Below are 17,908 nucleotides of genomic sequence, written 5' to 3' on the forward strand. Positions count from 1 at the left end.
TCTTCCTCTGTATTGTTTTTTCCCTCATCCCCCTCTCATATTCTCTCTCTCTCTCTCTCTCTCTCTCTCTCTCTCTCTCTCTCTCTCTCTCTCTCTCTCTCTCTCTCTCTCTCTCTCTCTCTCTCTCTCTCTCTCTCTCTCTCTCTCTCTCTCTCTCTCTCTCTCTCTCAAGCTGAAGTTTCCCTTCCCCAAAAAATAAAACCTAAGACAGTTAATCTCCAAAGCCTTAAGGTTATAATTATGAAGTGGTGACAGATGGCTAGCAAGTTAACCATCTAATCATGTATATATATTTTTTTCCTTTTAAGGTGGATACAGGAGAAGACTGCCCCTCCCTGCCGCTCTTCTCCCACCCCCCGTTTGTGCCTTACATGAAGCTCCTGTCAAACACGTGAGGGGATGACTGCTGGATGGAGGTTAGGGTAGGGTGGGTAGGTTAACAAAGCGACTCTCATTGCTGTGTGCAATTATATTTTTTATAATGGAAGGATGGGAGTGTGAGTGAGTGTGTGCATGTAGGTGTGTGCATGTAGGTGTCTGGCCCTGCCTACCCTCATTGACCAGGAGTGTTGGGCTGCTACATACAGAGATAATGGAAAGAAAAATTGGATTCAGTGGACAGCTTTTAAGTATTTATTGTTTTTTATCATATTTAACCAGATTATTGGGTATATTAACAAGGGTTTGTGTAAAAGTAATATATTAGTGCAAAGTGTGGCTGCTGGAGATGGTACAATGGTACTGCAAAGTACCACCACTAGCTTGAGGTTGCTTTGTAGGAGAGAGAGAGAGAGAGAGAGAGAGAGAGAGAGAGAGAGAGAGAGAGAGAATGTATAGATAACTAATTAAGTGAAACCACTAGATAAATTAATCATAAAAGACATATTTTCTTAAAACTACTATTACCATAATTGTTGAGGTGCCTTGTGTTGTTTTGATCAGCAGGGGAGCTACTTGTAATGACATGCATTGCCTGAAGGGGAGCAGGATGTGCTGACCTTCCACTCAAGGGCTGGCATCAGGAAATAAAGCTTTGCTCTTCAAGAAATCCTAAAGTCAGCTGTGCTCTGCTCTGCCTTGAGTTCCCAATCCCTTTCTTTCACATAGTTATATTGTGAGTTAATTAATTTTTTGTTCAATACTTTCCTTTCCAAATTTGAATTTAGCACAAGTTGAAGGCAGTAGTTGTGAAGATGTAAGTGTTCATTAATTCATTCTAATGTTCTGATTTGATTGCTACATTTGTTCAGGAGTCATCAAAACAACAGTGCAGGGGGTTAGTCTTAAGGTTTCTCATACAAAGAATGTGCATGTGTCGTAATGTGTCAAGCAGAGTTGTGTGGTGTTGGGGAGAACTGTATTCATTGATGCTGAAGATAAAAGATGAAAGTGGAAGTTGACCCAAGATGTGGATAGATTGGCATAAGTAGATAGGTAGAATTGTGTATGGATGTGCATGTGTCTGTGTGTGTGTGTGTGTGTGTGTGTGTGTGTGTGTGTGTGTGTTTGTGTGTGTGTGTGCGCGTGCGTGCATGCGCATTTGCATACGTGTACACATGCATTTGTGCTTCCATGCAGTCATATTTGCAGTTGTGTGTACTTTAGGACAAATGATAATTCATCTAGCTAGCCAGCCTTGTGTCGTCTTTGAGAAGCATTGGTGATCACAAAACCTATTAGCTTATGTCTCAGTGCAAGTTGTCATGACACTGGTGTTCAAACATTCTCTCTTGTGCCATGACATCAGTTTGGTTTGGGAGTTTACAGTTTATTGTTATAATTGTAGTGTAAATTCTACTTCTACATTTTGAATGGTCCTGTTGAACAGTCAATACAATCAATCTCACACACACACACATTAGTCAGGTCATAGAACCAGACTAGTTTCCTGGTCCAGTTCACTTACATCTAGAATTGTCTTGTAGTTTCCAGTGCCTAGCAGATTTTGTCTTAACACAGAAATGCTGAACTTATTGTACATGTTTTTTTTATACATTACTCAAACACTCCATTGCATATTGTCATGTTTTTTGGGAGCTTTTCCATTGTTGTCAGGGAATAGACTTGCTCTTCCAGAAGTAGACTGAGAGTTGGCATAATAGGGAAGAAAAGGAATCAATAGAATGTAGCTGTTACTGATTCATCATCTTATGATGCAATTGTTCTAATCAGCTGAATTTTGAAAACCATCATAATAAGAACTTAGTTTGAAAGGACAAATCACTGTGTATGATAACATGGGGAACACAAGTTATAAATAAGAGCTCAAATGCTTGATGGTGTCACTTTTGGTAGCTTCCATGTGCGTGATGCCCCACACATGAGGCAGCCGACACCAAGCTCATTATGCAGGTTTGCAGCTTATAGTTTCCCACTGGCTAGTTAGGCATGTTTCATATTTTGTACCTAGATGACAAGTGCATGACTGTGGGGATGGTCTGTGTTAGTCTTGAGAAATAATAGAACACATCAGTATTGCTATCTCAAGTCAACAGCAATATTTATCTTTAAAAGTCTGGTATGCTTGATATTTCTTCATCCAATTATTGATCAACAGCTAATTTTGGATATTAAACTATGTAGTAAATAAGATGTCTGTGACAGTTCAATACCTAAGATATTACATTATGAAACTAAAATGTAAAATTATTGAATATAGTAATATGTATTGCAAGTAACAAGTAAGATCAAAGAGAGAGTGCTCAAGTGTGTGTGTGTGTGTGTATGCTAGAAGTTGAGTAGGAAGACTATTATGTAAGAGTGATCAGGTGGGCTTCATGCTACTTGACAAACACATGAAACTAATGGGCTGTAGGAATAATTATTATAAGCAACTGTATCTACTTTTTACTCCAGGGAATTTTGTATCACATAACCATAAGTATGTAAGAGGCAGGTATGGTAGTATTAGATGGTTGTGCATCCACAGAACCTCAGCAGCTCTGTATGTGTACAGTCAGGAAGGAAATGTTATTTTGTGACTACTCAGCCAATCACTTATCAAACTTGCTGAGGGCACACTTTTAAGACATGTATCACAAAATCCATCATAGCAAGTGTGTTTGCACCTCAGCCTATCACTATTGAAGACATTTTTTTCCTAACTGTACCCAAGATATTCCCTTGAGCCGTCCCTCGGAGGAGTGGTGCACCGCCACAGTCCATGGCCACGTTTACTTGTGTACTCAACCAAAGCAACTCCACCCGGCTTGTGGTGTGGCCTAGGCTGCTGTTCACTGATGTTAACAGGATGACTCATAATAGGCAATGAAGGCCGGACTCTTTATGCCGTTCATTTTCTCTAGGAATAAGTCAATCCAAATATATTTTATTACCTATTCTACCTGACAGTGCAGCTGTTCAAGGGGCTGTTGTATTATGGAAAGTTTTAGCACTTACTGCTCTGGAGGCAGCTTGTGTGATGCCATGGATGGTGACAACGTGATATGATAACAGGATAAGAAGCATGGGATATTATAATCACAAGATTAGTCTCAGCTAATAAGTGACCATTTTTAAGTGACATTTTTAACCAGTGAGGTGGAGTTATCTGTGGTTCGCTGTTTTATGATACTGTGCACTTGTTTTTTAAGCTTTCCATTCTAGAAGGTGCAGTCAGACCAAAAATAATGTCATAACTTCTTGTTTGGCAACCTTGTCTGAGGACACCTTCTAGGCTGGGGTGCCTCAATTGTTGCACCTTATGTGACTATAATGGTTTTGTAGTAATAGTTCATTCTTTAATACTTTTTATTTCTTATTGTATTTATACTTCTATATCTTTACCAACATTTAGCATTATTGAAGTTTATTCATGCACTGATCACTTCTAGAACCTGGCAAACCTTTGGGTGATTGTATCCAGAGTATAGCAAATAATTTGTTGATCTGTCTGTCTCTGATGCCTTGCTCACTCCAGGCATGCTCCTCAAGGTGATGACCAAGGCAGAAGAACCTCCACCTCTCCCTATCCAAACATGGCCTCCTTTTTGATGTGCACTTTTACCCTATCATATTTTCCAAGTAGCCTTTCCCTCTATACTACTACACAAATTTGTGGCTTCAAAATATAAAATTAATTGCTTTATATGCCATGAACATCATTGAGATTGTGAGGCATGAAAAAGATGAAAGTTTCAGTCTTGAGACATTCACTTCTACTGTTGTAGTGAAGGGAAGGTGAATATCTCTGACTGAGGTAAATTAAGACTGTATGTTGCTCTGGTAGGGTTAGAAGAGAGCACCATCCCTCTCACCATCAAACAGTCATAAACTAGGATTGAACCTGCAACCTTTGAGCTGTGTGCTGAACAGTGTACCAGAGCTACCTGGCCCCAGTAGTGAAAGGAAGACCTCAGGCCTGGGCACTCCTGCTGTGTCCTAATGGATGGACACGTTTGAAATGTTTGTGCACTGAATTATACGTGTATTTAGTCAATTTAGTTACTAGTTAGTCTTAGCTGTTAAGTTGTAAATATATATTCATGTGATAAAATGATATTTGATAATTTTCATAGAGATTTTTAGAAAGCAATGTTTAGTACCGTTGCAGAATAGCAGAAAATTCTCCAGCCTTCAGAAAAATGTTTCTTGTCTGTAAATGTAAAAGTTTCACAAAATTCTCTATTCTGATTATGAGATCTTTAAGATCACAACTTGCATCAGTTAAACAAATAGCCTTAGTATGTGGGACAACTGCAATGGAGGCCATGCTTGTGATGCAGTCTGTTGTTGCTGACAGTTTTATGTAATGGTCATTAACAATTTATTTTCATGAACTTTAAGTTGACATCAGTGTTTTGAAACAGCCAGTGGTTGTTGAGTGGAAAATGGCAATGCCTGTGGCTCTGTACTCAGCTGCTGAAATGATTCATGAGAAGTGTGTCTCAGCATGACCTCCATTACTGTACCAACTGACTTTGTCGTTCTCCCCAACTTTGTTCATCAATTTTTGAGGTGTCAGGAATTGCTGAACTTCCTGCTGCTCCTAGCCCATCAAGTGTCAGGACAAGGCCATGTTGCTATTATCCTCGCCCTGTGAAGGTGCTGTATTTCTGTGATGGAAAGTGACATTGTGGAATGTGAGCTTACTGTAGCAGCATAATATTGGCATCAAAATATTATATGAAAGAAAATATTTCTTTTAACCTGTTTGAATTTTACATCATAAGATATTCTGTACATTTAAGTTTCATCAGGTGGTATTGTTTTTCCACAGCAGTGTAGCTGTCAGGTATTTCAGGTCTCAGCAATTTGATTTTCCACTTATTATGAATCAAACAAAAGACACATTTTTGTTATTGCTGCTGAACTTTATGGGAGCTCAGACAAAATGAAGAGGTTTGTCAAAATTGTGATGTACAAAATAACTGAATTACCAAAACACAGAACAAAGACCACCAGCAGTACACAGCAGTACACCAGAGATTGCTGAGATTGAGTATATTGTAATGCAGGCAACCACAGCCTTTTGTAATGATCATAAGACTTGACATCTTTCTTGTGTGTGTTGGTATGGGTATCACTTGGTAGTATGCTCACTGTTAGGGACTTTGCCACATATTTCCACCTTGTTTCAAAATGTGCAGCATTAACATTGCCACATATTCCCACCTTGTTTCAAAATGTGCAGCATTAACATTGTATTTCTCCCACAAAGATATTTCTTGATTTGTGAGGTAGTAAATTATTTGTATTTGTTTAGGCTGTGTTCTTCCAGTGGTAGAGGGATGTCCTGGTCACACTGTGGCTGACTTGGAGGAATACAAGGAATAACTGTGTCAAAATTCCCTACACATCATAAGGGCAGCTAGAAGAGGCAGAACTAGTACATTTCCAAGAATGGACTCCCTCTTCTCTGCACATTCCAACAGTGTGACAAGATAGACACCGCCCTTTACCAGATATATACAGGTAGATAGGTAACTTGTATAATCTTGCAAATACACAAGGGCTTTGGTAAGAAAGCAAAGACAATTTGCTGTTTTTAAAATGGTGGGCAAGAGCAGTGTCTAGCAACCATGTTATTGTGTTTGGAGGTGCAGTATCAGACTGTGTTGACAGATTCACTCACTCATTTCATTGCATTTATACAAGATGATCCGATCCTAAAAAAAAAAAAAAAAAAAAAAAAAAAAAATTTTTGTATTCTAATATTTTAGCTGGGATAAGTAGATGCTGCTTATTTTCTGACATGATTGAGATGCTGAAGTTAACAAACAGGCACCTTGTGATAACAAAAGCATCATGTAGTGACAGTAATTCAGTAAATGTCACATACAATACCAGTGCCAAGTCCTTCATAGTTAAGCTTTCATTGTTCCTGCAGACTTTCTTCACCTTACAATTCAATGCTTCCCTGGTGTTGCCACTGTCTTGTACCCACACTGACTACCGAGTGAAGCTTATAATTTTTGTAGTCATGCACTGTTATTGCATTCATCTCCAAGTTCTGACCATACACATTAAATAACTGATGTATAGATTTCTATGATGCATGTATAGATTTCTCTGTAGAGAAAGGTCATCCAACTGACAATTTCAATTCAAGGAATGCAGCTACTAGTAAGTTATAATATGCCCATTTTTTGTAACATTTTCCTCCTTTTGTTGCTAAAATCCATAGTACTGGATTACTGGAGTAAGAAACTCACACCCTTTCTAGTTATCAGTCACACATATGCAGCAAGGTGAATTTGAAACTTCTCCAAGAAACTTAATCAGAATTTAATTAAAATATTTTAAAAGTTAACCAATATTTGTCAGTCTGCTGGCTGACAACAAGCCATCACTCAGCCACTGATCTTCCTTGCACTACTGTATCATCCTGTGGTCCTCTTTAGCTGGTGTTGTGTGCCACCTGTCATACTCCACTCTTCTCTTTATTCTTGTCTTTGGCTTTATCATGACGCACTTTTGCCTTCTCACGTGCTTTTGCCTTCTCTCGTGCAGTGTGATAGATTGGCAGCAGCTTCCCTTCCTCGGCTAGAATCTTCATCATATTAACAATGAGAGGCAAGTAATTATGTTTCCGGCGGATGTTTTCAACTCTCCACCGAGCCCTCTTGTTCTCCTCAGTCTCCAGAGAAGCTCGCAGCTGTGCCAACTCTTCCTCATGACTAGATGTATCCATTCCACTCTCCTGTAAGGCAGAGGGAGACAAATAGCAGGGTTGTGCAAGACAGTGTTTTATGACAGGGGTTGATGAAGTTGTAGTAATGTATGTGCTGGGTGGTTTTTAAAGTAGTCAAAATGCATGCAAATGGCAAAATGTGACACTGCCCACCACATTCAAATCAACACTATCTACATATACTCAAGCAAAGCCCAGTGATATAAAATCAAACGATTTAACCATGGACTGTTCAGGAGATTGCTTAACCAGTCAATTCAGACATCTTTTTCTGTGAGGACCAAACATTTCAACATTAGTGGTATGTAGAGGGATAACAACAGTTATTTACATAAAAAAATAGTGATATGTAGAGGGAGTAGGAATATTCTTACTAACAGTTATTTACATAAAAAAATCAGTATTAAAAAATTTTAGTGTCGTTAACATTTAGCAAAGAGGATTGGCAGAAGTAGTGCTATTTTCATCTATGGGGACAATCTACTGATATTATTTTTATTAATGCTAAAAGGGATTTTTTCACTTACCTGTTTCTTCTACTTAGCATTACATGCTCCCAATTATTATACCCAACTCATCCTTCCCACATTTACACTTAATTCTATTAAAAAACTACGGTCAGTGTTGCTATGGCAACTGTGGTGGCCCGCATTACCCCTGCTGTTCCACGTAGCCTCTTTCCTTGCTGACGACCAGCAAGAGAGAAGGCTGGAAGGGTTTGTGTAAAAGAAACAGTAAATGAAAAATCCCTTTTAGGATTAAAAAGGTGATTTGTTTCACACAAGACCTGTTTCTTCTACTTAGCAGATTTAAATGTGTGAATCTGCTGTCTTAGAAAGAAAATACAAGGATGAGAGCCCACATTATGAGGAGTGTGACCAACTCACTTGTGTAGGAGGTCCTGAAGGTGATGAGACAGTGAGGAATGATAGTGCCACTTGGACCTCACACAATGTCTATAGTGCACTGAGGGTAGGGGAGTGTCAGTGAACCCTGAAGGAGAGGCAACCAGCATGGAAGACAATGTCACCAGCCACTACAATTGGGCCCAGAGCAAAGAAGTCCCCCTCCACCCTTTGGAAGTCCTTCATGTACTGACTGACAAATACTGAGGGTGCCTTCCAGCAAGCTGCATCCAAAATTGAAGAAAGTGATTTATTCTTTCACAAGAGAAAGGAAGTGGCAATACCACAATGTCATGGACCATTACCCTGAGGAGAGGACAGAGGTCCACAGGTAGAGACTCATGAGCCCTTTTTAAAGTCTCCTTCAGGAAGAAAGACATAGTGGCCTTAGAAAGAGGGCAAGACTGGTCCCTGACTGACAAGAAGAGTTGCCTGGGACGGACAGTGGAGGATGTCCTACGGCAGTACAACTCAAGCGCTCGAACAGGGCAATAGGTGTTCATCTTCAGGGCTGACCGATTCCATCATCTTGCAGAATTCTGTGGCAGAGGTATCTGGTTCCACTGGTTAGTTGGCAGACTGAGTCTCATCATCATCATCAGGTGGCAGGTGAGAGTGGAGTGGTAACACAGATGACATGCCCACATTTGGGATAAGTATGGATAGGGCAGCCACAGTGGAGGTGGCTGACTGAGGACAAGGTTGAGCCACTTCTGCATGGGTGCCAATGAGTGAGGCTAAATTGTCAGGACTAGAGGGCAGACAAAGTAGTCTCCCTTGAAAACTGGCTGACTGTCCTAGAAAATGGGTCCAACCTAAACTCAAACTTTGAACCAGTGGGGGGCTGGATAGTAACCTTCCCATGTGACCAAGTGACCTGAGGGTCCCTGCCTGAGGTACCACAGTGTGACACCAGAGCTGTGTCAGACATGATTAGTAGTGAGGCTTGTGCATCCACACGCAGCCAATAGTGCAGCCAATAGTGCACTGGCATCTGAGATGGTGATGATGTGCGGCTCGGGAAAGTGTCATCCTGAGATGCAACGTGTGCACAAGGTGAAAGTGCGATTGGTCAGGCGCATGTACATCCTTTGGCTGTCTGGGCTGGGATAACTCCATAGCCACTGCATCCAACGTCTGGCCCACACCCTGGGCCAGTGGACACATGGGCTGAACACGAGTACACCACCCAGTCACAACACAAAGGGTCGCCTGAATGGGAGGACACAGCCAGACTCTCCCTCCCACCTCCACCTCATTCTGTTGAGCATTTTACCTTCCATGGCACATCCTCAAGGAGCTGAGGGTGTTTGCCAGTGGAAGTAATAGTCCTATCCTGCTCTAAACTAACAATATGGGCAGGGCATAACTTTTATCCCCCAGATGTTTCAACACTCTGCTCAGCACTGTGGGCAAATGGGTGGCTGGTCATGGCCTCTGCCGTGCCTTCAGCTGAAGGCATAGAGTGGACTGGAAGAGAGGAAGGAAGGGTTAACAGCTAGCTGTGACATAAGTTCATGAGAGACTAGCTAGCCAACCAACCATCTCTTGGAAGGTGGTGTGATGTCGTCCATCAGAAAACCCCCCCAAAAATCAGAAAATTCAGCAAAAAACTGCGACATGCCAGGAGGGTGGAAGGAGTCATCGCCACCCAGCACCGATTCATCCTGCAACACCTCCCCTGAAGCACTAACAGGAAGGACAGGGAAAATCTGAGCCTGAACAGGAGTGTCCTTGACACCCTTCTTATGGAAACAGCCATTGGAGGAAGCACTGGTGTTTAAAAAGCTGTAGAAACAAACTCACCATCCCACTCCTTGCACTCGGGACAATGGGAGTCAATGTCACAAACACCACCATGACAGGTAACACATGCAGTGTGAGGATCCTTAGTAGCACTATCCATCACCCTTCCACAGTCTGTAGTAGCAAAGGTTCTCCTGGGGAAGGGTGGGGGGGGGAACAGCAAGGAAGCCAAGGAGCTGGTAGAAAGGGTGTGGTAGAATGGAGGCACCAGTCACCTCAACCTCCCTTATTTCTGGCTGAACCACCTTGAATCACCTTCCTGCACAAGAGGAGGCTTTGCAGGGTTGGAAAACCTATCAAAGGTTCTGGGAAGCCATGACACGAACAAAAATCGAAGAAACAGCTGGGTAATGCAGATATAAACGATACAGTCGTCAAGAAAGGAATGAGAGTATGTGGAACAGCAAGGGTACTGCAGGCCAACAGAGTTACCATAGCAACACCAATCATGGTTTTTGAATAGAATCAAAATGTAAAATGTGGGAAGGACAAGTAGGGTAATACCAAGGAGCATGTAATGCTAAGTAGATGAAAAAAGTCTTTATGTGAAACAAAGATCATCTTCTCAAGTTTGTTATAACCATCAATAATTTGGATGTGTTCCAGTTTCAGTTGGCATCACAGGTCTCTTACCGCCAAGTGAGGAGTGTGTGTTCTCTGGCCCATCCTGCTCACCTAACTTCTGTGCTCATCAATCTTCATTGAAGGGCTTGCATGGTGCTGCCTGTGTACCTTGCTGGACAGCTGGGGCAGAACCAATAAGCTATCGGTAAGCATAGATCAGTCAGCAAGTGATCCTTAACTATGTAATAGGATCGACCCTTTCTTAAAATTGTTAACAGGGATGAATCTGAAATCAGTTCAAGTGGATAAATTATTTAAATCTTTATAGATTTCCTAAAAATTTGAATCATGACATACAATGATAACTTTTCTCAACAGCTGGATTGGGCTGGCATGGCATGATTCTAAGATCTGAAAACTCCTCAAAATAATTTGGTAAAGTTTAAACTTAACTGGTTTCTGCTTCATCCTGTTAACAATTTCAAGAAATTCTTAGTCTTATTTTATTTAATGTTAAGGACCACCTGCTGACTGAACTATGCTCACCAATAGTTTATCCAATCCTCTTGCCACAGCTGTCAGGGAACACTGACACCATCATGAAAGTCTTTGAAATGAGGACTTCGAGCATGGAGGTCACTTGAGGAGGATGAGCCAGAGGCCACACACTCCCAGTTACTGAGACCTGAGGTGAATATTATTGCTACTCCCTCAAGATAATCTCACTGAAGATGAAAAACCAAACTGATGTGGAGATTTCGGGTCCTTATGATCTGCCAGCTTTGCTGACTCACTACTAATCTCTAGACTGGCTTGTTTGCAAACTCTGTGTAAAAATGTTCTCTGGATAAATCTAAAGTTCTTCCACAATATTCTGCTATCCCCATAAAATAAATGGAAAAACACAATTACAACAAATACCTGAAAAGATCTGATAGCATATCACAACCTGTTTCAATACAATTTTTGATGTTTTACTTGTTACCACCATTCCTGGTGCTCAGTGACTGGTGTCTTGGTTGTGACATCACACCTGCAGCCAGGCCAAAGCTGCACCTTACTGTTCTGCCCTGCATTTGTACCTAGAATAATTTTATTTCTATTGCAATATTTATCTTATGTGCTTATATGCTTTTTAATCAATAACTAATATTATATTTTCTCACTATTTATGTAACTTCAAAGTCATCACTTTAATGTGATAAAAGAATATATTATTGAGAAGAGAAAAAAATCTTGATATAAATTTGAGGTAGAGCAGGGAGGTGCAGCCTCAGCCTTTCCCACCGGCATGATGTCATGGAACAAACCAATCAGTGAACAGCTGGAGCAGCAGTGATAAGTGCAATGTCAAAATCTATTTACTGAAACTGCTTGTAATCTGCCATCACATCTCTTCGGATGTTTACTGTTCATAAAAGTTTTGTTCATACCAATGCAGATTATCATTATTTGATATTTTTGTTTATTTTATGGGGAAGGAGGAAATTAAGGAATAAAAACTTTTATCACAAACAGAGAGCAACTGAACACATCCTGAAGACTATAGTGACAGCTGCATTCTGTCAAAAAATTATTTGATATATTTGTTTATTTTATGGGGAAAGAGGAAATTAAGGAATAAAAACCTTATCACAAACAGAACAACTGCACACATCCTGAAGACTATAGTCGCAGCAGCATTCTGTCAAAAAATACTTGATTTGATAAGACATTCTTGCATCTGTTTAAATTAAGCTGAATTTCTACAACTGACTCAATAATATGCAAGAAATGTCCTTTATGGTGCAGCAGAGGTAAATCAGTTGCCCCATGAGGCCCACACGTGGCGTCACAAGAGTCAACATTTTCAAGAAACATACTTTCAACCAAGTCTTTTCTCATTCCTCAGCATTTCACTCTTCCCTTCAATTATTCAGACAAGAAGACTTACTTCCATTTCCTTCTGGAGTTGTGCAATCTTCTTTTCTATGACCATCTTACGATCACTCACAATGGCCATGAGGTTAAAATGGATTTCACCCTCGCTGTACCTGTAACAACAACATTATGTGCTTTCCAAGACATAACTGTAATGTCAGAAATAAAATACAAGAATAATTACTCTTATTCCATAGAAAGCAATGTTGCAAAACTTAACTTGGTAACACATGGCTTAGTGAAATTTTGCTTCATGTTTCAAGGACAAAATCCAAACTAACTTGAACCTACTTATAAAACTTAGTCTGGATTCTTAAGCTGCTCAAGATTATAAATTATTATGCTCTCCTCATTTACTAAAGAAGTACACAAAAGCATTCACTGACACCTACACACAAAGCCTCTACACCATTACTAAAAAGAAACCCTCTAGCACATGGAAGCCAAAAACACTCCTCCTCTTCCTTGAGTCACACAAAGCCTTCCAGCAACAGTAAAGCACAGTGAAGACACCACTGATGCAGCAAGCCTTTATCTAAATCACACCAACACAAACAGTCCCATCATTACTTCTGAATCCTGCGCTGGATGACAGGCTGCACCACGCTAAGCCAGTCAGTGTTGGGGGAGATAGGCCCCAGGTCGATGGGTCCGTCCTTCAGGCCGTCCAGCTCATACAGGCGGCCCTCGATGGGGATGTACCCGACAAAATGAAACACGTCCTCATCCTCAGAGGGTTGCTGCTTGTCAAACTCAAATAAAGTTTGCCTGTGGAAGATTGTCACTTTAATTCCCATTACTGAAGAGAAATCAGACAATAAAGAAATTTGTTTGACTCTTTAGTCATATTTAGAATTTTTCAGAGCATAAAAAAAAAAAAAAAAAAAAAAAAAAAAAAAAAAAAGGAACAAAATTAAATAAAACTTAGTACTTGGTTTAGATAAGGCATTTTGACTGACTGGAATCTCTGACTACAGAGACTAGTTCACTGTGACCATAATGTGAAGTTCATGAAATTATGAGTACATCTTGAGGAATGAAAGGCCTTCACACAGTTGAATGAGTTCACTTTTAACACTTGTGTGCCTTACTGGAGTATAACATCCATTTAGTAAAACAGGAAACGAGGAAGAAAAGATAAAACTCAGTTTACAAGATAAAAGTACATCGTCACATGAAACAATAAGTAAGAATTTCCAAATCAATCCACCTGAGCAAGAGGGACTCACCTCGCAAAGGAGTTATGAACATTACGAATGGTGTCTGAGTTGGACAGAGCAAGTCCCTTCATGTGGGCGTCAAAAGTCTGTGTGAACTCCCTGAACTCACTGAGGGTGCTGCCCAGCTGAATGTCCTGGTGCTTTGTGTTCAGCAGCACTGACAGGATGGCCTGGGTGGCACACGCATTGTTTATCATCTGAAAGGAATACATTTATCACAGCAAAACTTGTGGAAATTAATATTCACAAGACCTAATATATACAGTATATCCTATGACATTTTTTTATGATCAACATCTTCACATTAAACAAAAGAATGACAAAAAAGTAAGTGTTATAAATCCTCTTTATTTTTTTTAAACATGTGAAAAAACTAGACAGCTCTGTAACCACTTGGGCAGATTTCATACCTGCTTGGCAAAGAATATTTTGTCAAGTCGGTTGTCCTGAACGACAGAACCTGATGGCTGCTCTTCCTGCTGCCACTTGAACAGGAAGATGAGGCCGTGGACAGGTCTGTGGAAAACACAATACAACTGTCTCATTCCACACAGCCTCCAGGACAAGACACTCCACAATATCTGTCACTCTCAAAATGAATTACTACACAACACTAAGAATCCCTGATGAATTTAAAGATTGTAGCAGTTGCCAAGTTTTTCCTTAGAACTGGTGTGGGTTTATGTTGAATAGGGCTGCATAAGATGATGACAGTAGAACAGCTAAGTTTGAGTCAATAAAGTTTTTAGAACTGAAAAGAAAATACACACTGATATGGAACAGAAATCTAGAGAATGAATAAGAGAAGGCAGCTCATGAAAGTACCTGTAAATAAGACATGACACAAAGGAGAGAGGGTGCTCATTAAGGCAGTGTGGTGTGGCACACATCAGTTGGTAACAAGCACAGTATCCAAAAGGTACTTTTGTCATGGATCTCTTGTTGGCATTGAAGATGATGACTATCTAAACTATAATTCTTTTGAAGTTCTAGGGTGAAAGTGGTACTAAGACACAAGGTGATCCACAGCTTGTATATAAAGAGGGGAAACAGCACTGAAAGAGTAGATACATGTATACTGAACCACCCAGGATTAGGAACAATTTTCAGAGTTCTACCTGTGGAAAATTCAGCATTAGGGACAACTAAATGCAGCATTGGGACATAAAAATCATAACATTACTTGATTTACATAGCCATAAGGATCCTAATAACTAAATAGGTGTGAATACTGATACATATGTCAAGACACACAAGACCAACTTTTGTTTGCACCTCGCATCATGTTTAAGTGACAACACTCGTCATCATACTTACTTCAGTGATGAAAATGACTCTTCATCTAAACTCCATATCTCTTCCACTTGCACACCTTTCACACCTGAAATATAAAGAAAAGCTACATAAGAACACTGAGGTCTAAACAGCACTTCTAAGCATTTTCATTGCCACCAAGCCATTAAGTTACTGTAGCCTGATATTTGCACAAAGCCACTCGTAAGCCTAAAAATGCCGTCTCTGATACCAGTCAAATCAAGTAGTTTGGTTCCTATGACATTTACACTAAACAGCAACAGATCCAGCAAAAAGCAAATGTGTTGTTGCCAGATGCAGACACAAGCCACAGGAGGTCTGACCATGAGGAGTCTTGTGGTCCAATCAGCCATGGCTTGTCCTGGCACATCAGATCCAGGTTCAATAACCAGTCATGTCAACCATGTCATTTACAATAATTAATTTCTCACTATTTCATAATGAAGAATGTAGTTTTTCATTCAATCTTGATCATGACAATAAAAAGTAGTTTTTCAATTATAAGTAAAACAGGCAGGGCCCTCAGCTCGATATATTTCCTGTCACTTCATAGACTAGACATCCTGCCAAATGTTATTCCAGTAAGTTTATGCTTTCAAGGTAAACTTTGTGTGGTACTGAGAAAAGAGCCTACAGACATGGGTTTAATATTTCATTTGAATTAAGATCCCTCTTTTCAGTATACATGTTCATGAATGGAGCGACTTGCCAAACAAGTTTTGTTGCTCTCAGTTCCCTTCACACCTCAAAACCAGCTCTCCACAATACTCCTGGTAACTGTCCATGTGATTGAGGAAAACCTCTGTGGAACCCTCCCTAGTCTATCACTACAAACTTGGCAGCCTGGCAAACTGTGCTTGGTGCCTCTTGTTGCCTCACACATGTGTGCTTACCAGCCCACTCACTGATGGTGCTGTTGTGTTTCTCCCAGGCTAACCAGTGAATGCATCATGTCTGAGTTCTCTCTCTTGTCTACAGTGTTATACTCTTGGTTGGAGCTAAGGGTGGCTAACCAGGAGCATGAACCAAGAGAATTCCAGGAACTAGTTACACCACAGTTAGGTTTGTCCCACAGGATTACTCATGCAGAGATGAAAATTACCCAGGTTTTATTGTCTTACTCAGGTTTGTTATAGTTCAAACATGAGAACTTGCTTAATTCCAGAATCCTGTTATTTTTTTGTGGATAAATGAAAAACTGTGATCTGATAATGAAATTCACAAAAGTCACTTTGGTACAAATTTATAAAGAGAGAGAGAGAGAGAGAGAGAGAGAGAGAGAGAGAGAGAGAGAGAGAGAGAGAGAGAGAGAGAGAGAGAGAGAGAGAGAGAGAGAGACATCAAATTGTCCAGAACACATCTGCAATAGTGAGAAAAACAACCGACATCTGCATGACAACTACTGGACAATGTTAGGCGAGTCAGAAATTACACAACCGTGTTGTGGAAGGCACTGTGAATGGTACACACAACCATCGCTGGCTAAATCTATTTCAGTAGGAATAAAAGATTTTTGAAAAAGAGGTTACTATATAATATATCCAAAACATTGAAAACTAGTTTCAAAACACACTACTCTTGCTTTGAGATTAAAAAAAGATGCTGTTTTCTGAAAACTTGATAATGGAAATTTAAATGAAAAGTAACTTTTACTTGCAAACCAATAGGAATGAAAAGTGTCATCTTACTGTCAATGGGACGGAGACCACCAACGATTTAGCTGAAGATATTTCCTTATAGTCAATTCTACTTTAATGAGAGTGGCGTGCTTGCAGAGTTCTGGTGTCCCCGCCCTTCCCTCCTTTAAGCAACAACAATCTGGGGCAGCCAGCCAGGTGAGGGAACCAGGCAAGAGATGGCAAGATAACACCTCCCCTCCCTTACTTCCTGCCTGGCATGTGAAGGTGATTCAGCTGACCACCAGTACTGCACTACGCTGGCCCATGCCGCAGCACACGGGAGCGGCTGTCCTTTGCGTGAAGGAGCAGTTAACAGTGCCGCAGCAACATGACGAAAGGAAAACACCGGCGGGTAAAGTTAACGTTGAACTCACAAACAAGCCAACCAGTCTTCAGCCCGTCCCTGCCTCCTAACAATATCTCCATCAAAGCCGCACCTCCTCCACTCACCAAACAACTGCATGAAGGGAGTCAGCAGCACCAAGACCATGATAGAGCGGGAGACACCGGTGGGTAAAATTTAAATCGCTTTCATAACAATCAACCAGCAAAACCTAAGCCTTTCCCACACACAGCTTCGTCTCTCTCCCAGTCCTCCCAAATCACCCACGTCTCCCCCACTCACCAAATTTCTGTACGAGGTCTGTGAACACTCCCGGGTCACTCTCGATGAGGCACCAGTTCCCCGCGTCCGACACCACCATGATGACGGGCTGCTGAGCTGTGAGTGGCTGACTGTGACTGGCGAGTGTTGCCGCCACGCAGACCAAACTCGACCCAGGGACAGTCACCACGCCACGCCAACAACTATCTTATTAATTTCGAAATATAGACTCCGTAATACTTGTAATTTTGTATGTGTAATTTTTTAGGATGTGAATTCTTGTCTTATGCTGGCTTGTACTTGAGTTATTGACAAACGTACATATTTTCATCACGCAACGCCAACCACCATTTTGCTTATTATTTACTATAAACTCTATATTGCCTGTAATTTTTAATGTGTAATTTTTATTACATGAACTGTTCCCTTATGGTGATTCGTCATTGGGATATGGGCAACAATATATTTAAGGCTTCATGACACATTTGTCGCTTGTTCTTATATGAAATAATGCTTACACAAGTCAGTGTGGGGTTAGAATGGTATACAAAACTAGATCTACACTGTATGTACACTCTTAAGACTAACACATGAAGACGACTCAAAATGTCTGTCATATTTACAGTGAAGTCAATGAGCTTCAAAAAAAAAAAAAAAAAACGCATTATGGACAATCTTTCCTCAGGAACTTAACACCTTTCTTAATTAATCATCGTCATGAATGACAGTAGTTATCATCAGCCAATACGGTGCTCAACAAAGAC

The 17,908-nt window shown here is 40.5% G+C and overlaps 2 protein-coding genes across 6 annotated transcripts in view; one reads left to right on the plus strand and one right to left on the minus strand.

Moving 5' to 3' along the window:
- Nucleotides 1-5,135, plus strand: part of LOC135102662 (mitogen-activated protein kinase kinase kinase 4-like) — a 37,820-nt gene extending 32,685 nt beyond the window's left edge. For all 5 annotated transcript variants that reach the window (XM_064008033.1, XM_064008034.1, XM_064008035.1 and 2 more), the window contains one exon: nt 309-5,135. In XM_064008033.1, coding sequence (XP_063864103.1) covers nt 309-395 — 87 coding nt within the window. In that variant the 3' untranslated portion in view covers nt 396-5,135. The remainder of the gene's footprint in view (nt 1-308) is intronic.
- A 1,575-nt stretch (nt 5,136-6,710) lies between these two features.
- On the minus strand, nt 6,711-17,321 carry LOC135102669 (ubiquitin carboxyl-terminal hydrolase isozyme L5-like). Its single transcript, XM_064008051.1, has 7 exons — nt 17,166-17,321; nt 14,865-14,928; nt 13,958-14,063; nt 13,557-13,744; nt 12,898-13,095; nt 12,341-12,440; nt 6,711-7,141 (listed from the first exon to the last, which is right to left on the minus strand). Exons 1-7 carry the CDS (start codon nt 17,242-17,244, stop codon nt 6,863-6,865), a joined length of 1,014 nt encoding a protein of 337 aa, XP_063864121.1. The 5' UTR covers nt 17,245-17,321; the 3' UTR covers nt 6,711-6,862.
- Nucleotides 17,322-17,908: the final 587 nt, after the last annotated feature.

Source organism: Scylla paramamosain, chromosome 8, assembly GCF_035594125.1.
Source record: "Scylla paramamosain isolate STU-SP2022 chromosome 8, ASM3559412v1, whole genome shotgun sequence".
NCBI lineage: Eukaryota > Metazoa > Arthropoda > Malacostraca > Decapoda > Portunidae > Scylla > Scylla paramamosain.

Coding starts and splice junctions, on each gene's coding strand:
- LOC135102669 (XM_064008051.1), bottom strand. CDS start 17,244: ATGGTGGTGTCGGACGCGGGGAACTGGTGCCTCATCGAGAGTGACCCG. Junction 13,096..13,556: donor GTTCATAACTCCTTTGCGAG/GTGAGTCCCTCT, acceptor AATCTTCCACAG/GCAAACTTTATTTGAGTTTG. Junction 7,142..12,340: donor AACTCCAGAAGGAAATGGAA/GTAAGTCTTCTT, acceptor TCTGCCTTACAG/GAGAGTGGAATGGATACATC.